Consider the following 9,455-nt stretch of genomic DNA (forward strand, 5'->3'; position numbering starts at 1 on the left):
AGTTAGGTTTACCTTTTAGCATCTCTGATTTCAGCCACTTCTACTGTCATCAACTTTCACCTAATTATTATGACAGCCTCCTACTTCCCTATCCCCTAACTCTCCCCAGAGTTGTCCAAGGTGCAGAGCTGACCAAGTAACTTCCTCATCTACAACCTTCCGTGGTTCCCTATTGCTCTCAGGATAAAGTCCAAACCCATTAACATGGCTTGTGAGACTCCTGATGTCTTGCTTTCTCCTCTCCTCTCTGGCCTCATTACTTTTTATTTATTTATTTATTTTTTGTTTCTGTTCAGCTCTGGTTTATGATGGTGTGGGGGATTGAACCTGGGACTTTGGAGCCTCAGGCATGAGAATCTCTACATAACCATTATGCTATCTAAACCCTCCCCCCCAACTTCATTACCTTCCACCTTGTACTGTGAGCCCCAGGTCCTTGGGTCCCAAGATGTCATTTTGATCTCCCTCCCTCAGTTCAATGGGTATATTCCATTCACACCTTAGATTTTACTTCTTTCATGGAGCTTTGAATTTCTCCTCTTGCCCGCACACCCTTCACAGATCACTCTGGGCTTATTTGCCTGCTTACTGGTTTATCTGCTCTCTAGACTGTAAGCTCCTTGAGGGCAGGGACTGTCCAGTTTTTGTATCAGCCGTGCCTGGCTTGGTGCCTGGCACAATGAAAACATTCAATAAATGTTTGTTTAACATCTGTAGTGGTGTGTACAGGGGGGAGTGGGGGATCCAGGAGAGCTTCCTGGGGAAAGTAGTGTGCTTCCATTGTCTCATGTCCTCCCTTGTCTTGGATATACCACCTGTGTGTCCTTGAAGTGCAGAACTCCAGTGCAGCTGAGAATGGAGGGCAGCAGCCTGTGATAACAGGAATGAGATGCCAGAGTGGCACATCACAGTCTGCGGTCTGGCAGTGAAGAGTGTAGCTTACAACCTGCAGCAGGAAGGACTTAACCTGAGCAAGAGGCTGGATTGCTTTTTTTTTTTTTTTTTTTGCCTCCAGGGTTATTGTCAGGGCTTGGTGCCTGCACCATGAATCCACTGCTCCTGGAGACCATTTTTTCCCCTTTTGTTGCCCTTGTTGTTTTGTCATTGTGGTTATTATTGTTGTTGTTGTTGGATAGGACAGAAATGGAGAGAGGAGGGGAAGACAGAGATGGGGAGAGAAAGATAGACACCTGCAGACCTGCTTCACCACCTGTGAAGCGACTCCCCTGCAGGTGGGGAGCCAGGGGCTCAAACCCGGATCCTTACGTCCTTGTGCTTTGCTCCACTTGCATTTAACCCTCTGCGCTGCTGCCCAACTCCCAAGAGGCTGGATTTCTTTGTGGTCCTTCTATCCTGGAAGGAAGAAGCCTTGTCCCATGAGAGCTAGTGGGGGCCGGTGGGAGGGGTAGTAGTGGTATCAAAATGTCACTTTTACAGTGTGAGGGGCCTGGGGCCAGAAAGTGGTGCACCCACTTGAGCACATGTTACTATGCTCAAGAACCTGGGTTCAAGTCCCTGGCCCCTACCTACTGGGGGGAGCTTCATGATTGGTGAAGCAGTACTCCAGTGTATCTCCCTACCTCCTCCTCCTTTCCTATTTCTGTCCCTATCCAATAAATAAATCATAAACAAGCAATGTGAGGGTCCCAGGATGGAAACTGATTGCTGTTTCCTGGTGAGTCCAGAAGGTCTCCATGTGGAGATAATGGAAACCTGGGATCAGGGCTTTTGTTGGGGACTCCCCTCTTGACCTTTCTCCACCTGCAACATGAAACAACACCTCAGTCTTCAGCCAGAGGGTGCCACAATAAGTTTATGAGGAGGTTTGAGAGGGCAGAGCAGGGAGCTCTTGATGCGCTCTTAAGGCTGCCAGGAAAGTTTCATCAAATGTCTCGCGAAGGTTCATGGCCAGAGTGTCAGTCCAGAAGGTCTTCCCACTGCAGTGACGCTTGTGAGCTATGTTCTTCATGCTGATTGAGCAAAGGCCCCTGGGCACCTTCATCCTGTAAGGCTTCACGGAAGGGCAGAGCACTGGGATTATCACCTCAAAAGGCAGCCTGGGCAGAGGCTCCACCTGGTCGCCTGTTGTTGTATGCAGCACCACACCCTTCTGCCTGCTGGACTTCACCTCCAGGAAGTTACAGAGGTCATCCTCCCTGCTCGGGTCTGGATGCACACCCAGACTGATATTCTGCGGGTAACCAATCTGGGTGACGGGGGGCCTGGCTGGGTTGTGACTGAAATTCCACAGTTTCTGCTGCCTGAGCAGCCTGATGGAGGGACTGGTGTAGATGAGCTTGGGCTTCACCAAGGACTGCAGCAGGGATTGTCGCTTTCCCAGGCAGGCCTCTGGGGATGGGTAGAAGCTCTTGGGAGGGAACAGTCCCTGGTGCTTGGGGCTTCTGGAGAAGGGGAGGCCCCTGGCTGAGCCACCAGGCTTTTGCTCCTTGCTCTGCAGCAACTTTTGGTGGAGCCACCTCTTGAGCTCGTTTGCTCTCAGAATCTGGTGCTCTTTCTGCAATGTCAGGGGGTACAGGCCAGTCAGAGAGCTGTGAAAGGAGGCCCTGCCTCCCAGAGTAACCCTGGTGACAATTTAGGCCCAATGGACCAGATACTGTCATGGAGGACCTGAGTCTGATGGGAGAAACTCCTTCCCAAGGGGCACACGTTGCCCAAAGTGAGCACCTGGACCCGGTTAGATGAGGCAGACAGAACCTCTTCTAATCAAATGGTAATACAGCTTCTTCCCATGTGAGGCTCCCTACCTGACAGGAGACACAGTCCCTGCCTAAGGTTGAGTCTTGAGGAGACAAGCCTCTAATCACCCTCAAAGGAGCCCTCTACTCTGATAATGGAGATAGGTCCTTCCCCGAGAAAAAATGAGAAGTACCAACTGCATTCTTGAGCCCAGAAGGAAAACACACACACACACACACACACACACACACACACACACACAAAAAAAAAAAAAAAAAAAAAAAAAAAAAACAGGTCTGGAACTGGGTGGAGGTAATCTGGACAGACTTCTTAGAAGTGGTGACACTGAAGAGTCTTGGGGTGAGGGTAGAATGGAAAAGCTAACTGTCTCTGGGCTGGGTGGTGATGATTGGGACTAGTTCTCTGACCTTGCCTCTACTAGAATTCAATCTTAAACTTGTCACAGAACCTCCCCCTTCCCACCCCTTTGCCTAATTGTCTCACTTCCAGACCAATGCTAAGTAGTCAGGTGGTGTGGAGATTGACCCAGTATGGAGGTAGATTTTGCTCAGGCTTAGCCAATCAAGATAATTCCATCAGCCTTGCCCCAGACCTAAGTCAGTGAGCATATGGCTCTCCTTCAGCTGCAGAGATTGGAACAAGAATGGAGACATGATCCTATTGAGATGACGTGGGGGGAGGTCTGTGAGGGGTTTCTAGGAGAGTTTAGAGCTGCAGGAACAGATGGACACATGTGTGACTGAACTGGGCGATACAGAACAGGGTGGAGAGAGAAAGCTGGAGAGAGATGCAGCTGGAGCAGAGCTGGAATACTGGCTAAAATGTGGAAGCCCTCTCACTTCTGCATGCACTGGGGCTTCCCAACATTCTTCTGGGTTTTCTAGTATGTAAATATACCTACTTAAAATTGGCCATTATTGCCCTTTCCTTCCCCAGCCAGCCTATCATTGACCTGGGTTTCTGCCAGATCTCCAGCTTGTTAGTCTCCAACTCACATCTCCTCCCGATTGTACTGAATTTGCACTTCTCATTGTGTACATCAGGCTCCCATGTGACTTTGCCTTTCCACAGGGCTGTCTATTGATTTTTACCAGAGCATTGCTCAGTTTGGACTTATGGTGGTGGGGGGTGGGTGGGGGGGTTGAACCTGGAGTTTTGGAGCCTCAGGCATGAGAGTCTCTGAATAACTATTATGATATTTACCCTGTCTGTTCCTTCTTTCTGGTTGGCCATTCTTTACTTTTTTCTTACTTTTTTTCTCTCTCTCTCCTTCCTTCCTTCCTCCCTTCCTTAGTGGAGAGAGGGGGCAAGCTAGAGTACAGCTCAGCTTTGGTTTATGGTGATACTGGGTATTGAAACTTAAAGAGTCTCAGGCATGGAAGTTTTTTTTGTTGTTGTTTTTGTTTTTTGCATAACCATTTATGATATCTCTCCAGCCCTCCTTCCCTACTTTTTCACATGGGTAACTTCCGCCTTTCTGTAAAGACTCCTTGTAAGCATAAGAGTTACTAATCTGGGGAGCTGAGCCGGTAGCACAACGGGTTAAGCCCACATGGCGGGAAGCACAGGGACCAGCCCCAGAATCCCAGTTTGAACCTCCGGCTCCCCACCTGCAGAGGGAGTCCCTTCACAAGTGGTGAAGCAGTTCTGCAAGTGTCTATCTTTTTCGCCCCCTGTCTTCCCCTCCCCTCTCGATTTCTCTCTGTCCTATCCAACAACAACGACAGCAATAAAAACAACAATAAACAACAAGGGCAACAAAAGGGAAAAAATAGCCTCCAGGGGCAGTGGATTCATAGTGCAGGTACCGAGCCCCAAAAATAACCCTGGAGGCCTAAAATAAAATAAAATATATTTTTTAAAAAAGAGTTATTACTCTTACACCTTCCTGCATGCCCCTGTCCTCTCTGGGAATGTAACCCACCTCCCCTGCCAAACTAGCTCCTTGCGGGGACCACATCTCCTCTGTCTTTGGAGCCTCCGATCTGATCTAGCTGGTGCCTCTCAGGCAGTGAATGCTCAGTGTTTGCTGGGAGAAATGGTAGCTTTTTTCTTTTAACCCACATGAGCCCCAATATAGGCAGGACCTGGATCTCTCTAGAGAGTCCTCTTCACCCAGAAGAGGCAGTGTGTGAGGAGAGGCTCCACAGATACCTATCAATTTAAGCTGTATTTGTTTTCTAATGCTAAGAGTCTTGATCCAAAGGCATGGCTTGTAAGGGTGAGATTTCAGTCAGAGGAGTGGGAGAGGGAACTCTTTCTGGGTGCAGTTGATTTTAGTCACTCCTGTAACCACACCAGGCTCTGCTAATGCCTGGCTCATATCCTGCCCCGGCAGAGCTCTTACCTGATACTCAATCAGGTAGCTCTCTTCCATGAGGGCCAGCTGGCCCTTGAGCTTCTTCAGTTTCTGCATCTCACAGTCATAGTCCTTCTTGTCCCGTTTCCACATGGCATCCTTCAAGAACCTGGTGTCAAGGTGGGAGTGTGTCATCCCCAGTAACTGAGCTTCCACAACCCACTGTGCAGGGTTTCTCAGGATTTCTAATCCCTTAGAGGTGAGAAAAAAAAGTGTTGGTCTGACTGATACCCTTCCACAAAGGAGCCAGAGGCCTCAAGGCTGGGCAGAAGACCAAGCTAAACCCACGGGGGAAGGCCCTTTGGAAGGTCCTGCAAAGAGAACAATACTCTGTGAAAGACACCTTTTTGGCTGATTTATCATGTGGTTCCTGGGGTGTTCCTCTGACAGGCTAACCTGTGGTTAAGGGGCTAGAAGAAGGGCTGGGAGAAGGGGGAGGGTGGCAGGCTGAGTGAGTGTAGTTCTCATGCCCTTACCTGGCACAGGAGCGGTAGTTCCATATTTTGCAGTAATCGATGGGCTTGCAGCCCATGGCATCTTGGGCATGGACATTGGCACCATTCTGCACAAGGACCTTCACACAGCTCAGCAGACCCTCCCGGGCTGCCAGGTGCAGGGGTGTGGAGCCATTGTTTGTCAGACTGTGGAGGGCCCCGCAGCAGGGAAGAGAGTAGACAGGAAGGACAAAGGGTGTTGGCCTGTGAGGTAGTTGGGTCAGCCGGCTTTCCAGGCCGTCTCTGTCACCTGCCAACTGAGTGACTCTGGCCGTGTCCGTTAATACAACTAAATGTACTCAATGTACTTAACTATAGGAAGAGAGTTTGAACTAAATGACTAGTACAAGCCTGACTGTGGAGAGTATGTGATAGTTAAGAACTGCCAGAAGGAAATCCCAGTGAGTGGGAGCTCAGCGAGCACTGACTGAACACATCCACTTTGAAATCAATGGATGATTTAAACCACCCTCCTGCCTCCACTCTTCCATGCCTGGCCATGGCCCTCTGGGCCTGCATGACCTTGCCCCATTCTTTCCCAATGCATGGTCTTTGCACGTGCTGTTCCCTTGGCCTGGAACACTTTTCTGACTTTGCATGACTGGCTTTTTCCCAGTCTTCAGGTTGCAACTTAAACATCACCTCCTTAGGGGTGACTGACTGTCCCTTCCATTCCCCTTTCCCCCCTCAGCTCCCCACATCACCACCTTGATGATTCCCTTCCTAGCAGCATACCACACTAATGTCTTATTCTCTTGTTAGTTTGCTAATTTACTGTCAGATTCACTACTCAGCCTCTGTCAGCCCCAGCACACAAATCAGCTCTGTGTATTCACTGCTGTATTCTTCAGCTCTGGCTCAGCATTCAGCGCACGAGTGAGTGCTCGGTAAAACTTTTGTGAATGAATGCAGTTTCCTACTATATGCCACCCAGGCATTTTGCATGTGTTCTCCCAATTACCACAATGGTCTCATGTGATTAGGTACGTCATCCTCCCAGATGTCAGTTGGAGACAGATAACCATTCCCAAATTTTGTTACATGTTTTTGTTAATATGGGGTGGAGGGCAGGCAGAGTTCTTTTACAACTTCCAAAGCAACGGTCATGAAGCTGGGCGGTTGAGCACACACATTACAGTGTGCAAGGACCAGGGTGCGAGCCCTCGGTTTCTTTCGGCAGGGGTCTCTCCTAGCTCTTTCTTCCCCCTTCCCTCTCAATTTCTGTCTCTACCCAAAATAAATAAATAATAACATTTTTTAAAAAAGCAATGGTCATATCACACACATCCCAGATCAATTAATTCCCAGCCCCTGCTTTGGAACAAGGAACTGGTATTATAGATGGACTGGTGCAGAGGCGTATGGCCGCTACTGGTGGGCAGGTCCACTGGGAATTTGTACTCCTCCACCAAGGCCTGCAGGTAAAGACCTTTGCTAGTGAGTGACATGGTTGGGATGTGAACTGAGCCTAGCATCTCCCAAGGCACCTGCTGTACCAGGTGGGCTCACTGGCTGCTTTATTTATTATTATTATTATTATTTAATCTTTATTTTTAATAGAGACAGAGAGAAATTGTGAGGGGAGGGGTAGATAGTGCAGGAGAGAGACAGAGAGACACCTGCAGACCTGCTTCACCACTTGTGAAGCTTTCCCCGTGTAGGTGGGTACCAGGGGCTTGAATCCGGATCCTTGCGCACTGTAATGTGTGTGCTTAGCCTGGCCCCCACTGGCTGCTTTCTGTGGGACTCAGCACTCATTGCCCCCCTGCCTATGCCACCTGGATCTGCCTGGCCATCAAGTCACTCTTCAGATGTGTCCTGGACTCACAAGTTGACATCAGCTCCTTTCTTAATCAGATAGTTCATGCAGGCCAGGGTCGTGGCCTTGTTCTTTTGGATGGTAAGGTGCAGAGGCGTGTGGCCACTGTTGGTGGGCAGGTCCACTGGGAATTTGTACTCCTCCACCAAGGCCTGCAGGCAGGAAAGGTTGGTACCTTGGGCAGCAAAGTGGATGGCAGTGAAACCCTGTAGGGGAGAGGCAGACTGGGGTTAGGAGGTGGTTGAGAAGGACTGGGGTTCCAGGCTCTATAATGGGTATCGGGGTGTGTGTGTGTGTGTGTGTGTGTGTTATATGTTTTCCTTTTCTTTTACCTTTTTTATTTTTTATTTATAAAAAGGAAACATTGACAAAACCATAGGATAAGAGGGGTACAACTCCACACAATTCCCACCACCAGATCTCCGTATTGCATCCCCTCCCTTGATAGTTTTCCTATTCTTTTTTTTTTTTTGGTCTACAGGATTATTACTGTGGCTCGGTGCCTGCACTACGAATCTACTGCTCCTGGAGGCTATTTTTTTTCCTTTTGTTGCCCTTGTTATTTATTATTGTTATTATTGTTGTTATTGCTGTCGTTGTTGGATAGGACAGAGAGCAATGGAGAGAGGAGGGGAAGATAGAGAGGGCGAGAGAAAGACACCTGTAGAGCAGTGAAGCGACTCCCCGGCAGGGGCTAGAGGGATCCTTACGGGGGTCCTTGCGCTTTGTGCCATGTGTGCTTAACCCGCTGCGCTACCGCTCAGCCCCCTTTCTTTTACCTTTTTACAAGATCACTGCTCACTTCTGGCATATTGTGGTGCTGAGGCTTGAGCCTGGGATGTCTTGAGTTTCAGTCACTAAAATCTTTTTGCATAACCATTATGCTATCTCCCCAGCATTCTAATAATATTTGCTTAGGGTTAACCTATTCTTTATGCACTCCCCCGCCCCCACCCCCCCAAAAAAAAACTGCAAAAAGCTCAACCCCCTTCCCCCATATATGGGTTCAGCTACTCCCCTCTACCCACAAATGGCCTGCCCACGGTGGGAGTGAGTGTGAGGTAGGAAGATAACACAGAAGAGGCCACCTCTAGGTGCCCCAGTGTCAGATGGTCCCAGGTGACCATGTGCGGAGCCCACACCCCAGCACCCCAGGCCCTACCTTGTCATCAGCAAGGATTGCCGAACGGTGCCGCTTCAGGCAGTACCGCAGCCACTCCAGATTGCCCCGGGCGGCCGCGAACAGCTCGTAACTGCCGCCGTAACTAGTGCTATGTTCCCACTCGTGCTTGTCCTGGGAGTGTTTGGCGCTAATGCAGGAAGGGCGCGCTGAGTCTGGAGGCGGGATCCGGAGGGTTGATCCTGAGGGCCCAGGAAGGCCTCTCTCCAGGAGCCTGTTGGCGATGGTTTGGAGGCTCCCCTTTGCGCCCCCCGCGCCCACTGAGGGGTGCTTGAACGCCTCGCCCCGGCTGCCTCCCGCTGGGCCTGCGGGCCTCCAGCTCATTCTGTGCTCCGAGGCCTTTCCGTGGGTCCATTTCCTGGAGCCTCTGGAGGCTCGCCCACACCCCCTCTCTTCGTGGACTTGCAGCATCACGATGAAGTCATTTTGTGCATTTAGGTTCAAGTGCTGATTACAAAACAAAACAAAATCCTAACAGGAGTACACCGAGGACATGAAAACAAAACCCCCACAGAAATCACTGTCTACTAAGATAATATGTACAGGCAGTGGATATAGAATTTTTGTATCTTTTCCATTGACCAGCATAACATGAACTCATTTCCACTGCCGGTACCACACACCGAAGACACATTACGACGCAACCATTCATTGCCCAGTGGACGTCATAATGAACCTGTTGTGAGTATAAAGCACTGCAGAAGACAACAGCTCGCGCCTCTGCTCCTTCAACAACTTCTCCTCCCCCTCCTCCTCCCCACTGCCCTCTTCTTTTTTTTTGGTTGATGTTTCCAAACTGCCCTCCATCCATTTTTTCATTGTCATTTATGGAGTAGGTGCACTGCACATCAGCCATCTAACTTTGGGCAAATGACCTGAGCTGTG

General features: G+C 49.6%; 1 protein-coding gene across 1 annotated transcript; it reads right to left on the reverse strand.

The window, feature by feature from the left end:
* Window positions 1-1,793: 1,793 nt before the first annotated feature.
* Window positions 1,794-9,171, reverse strand: ANKRD53 (ankyrin repeat domain 53). The gene is made up of 5 exons (XM_007523696.2): window positions 8,553-9,171; window positions 7,400-7,596; window positions 5,554-5,718; window positions 5,066-5,186; window positions 1,794-2,515 (listed from the first exon to the last, which is right to left on the reverse strand). Exons 1-5 carry the CDS (start codon window positions 8,979-8,981, stop codon window positions 1,814-1,816), a joined length of 1,614 nt encoding a protein of 537 aa, XP_007523758.2. The 5' UTR covers window positions 8,982-9,171; the 3' UTR covers window positions 1,794-1,813.
* Window positions 9,172-9,455: the final 284 nt, after the last annotated feature.

Source organism: Erinaceus europaeus, chromosome 3, assembly GCF_950295315.1.
Source record: "Erinaceus europaeus chromosome 3, mEriEur2.1, whole genome shotgun sequence".
Taxonomy (NCBI): Eukaryota; Metazoa; Chordata; class Mammalia; order Eulipotyphla; family Erinaceidae; genus Erinaceus; species Erinaceus europaeus.

What these genes read in the sequence shown, in the direction of transcription:
- ANKRD53 (XM_007523696.2), bottom strand. Translation starts at nt 8,981, where the DNA reads ATGCTGCAAGTCCACGAAGAGAGGGGGTGTGGGCGAGCCTCCAGAGGC. An exon ending in CAATCCTTGCTGATGACAAG is followed by an intron (nt 7,597 to 8,552) that starts GTAGGGCCTGGG and finishes TCTCCCCTACAG; the next exon opens with GGTTTCACTGCCATCCACTT. An exon ending in GCTACCTGATTGAGTATCAG is followed by an intron (nt 2,516 to 5,065) that starts GTAAGAGCTCTG and finishes CTGACATTGCAG; the next exon opens with AAAGAGCACCAGATTCTGAG.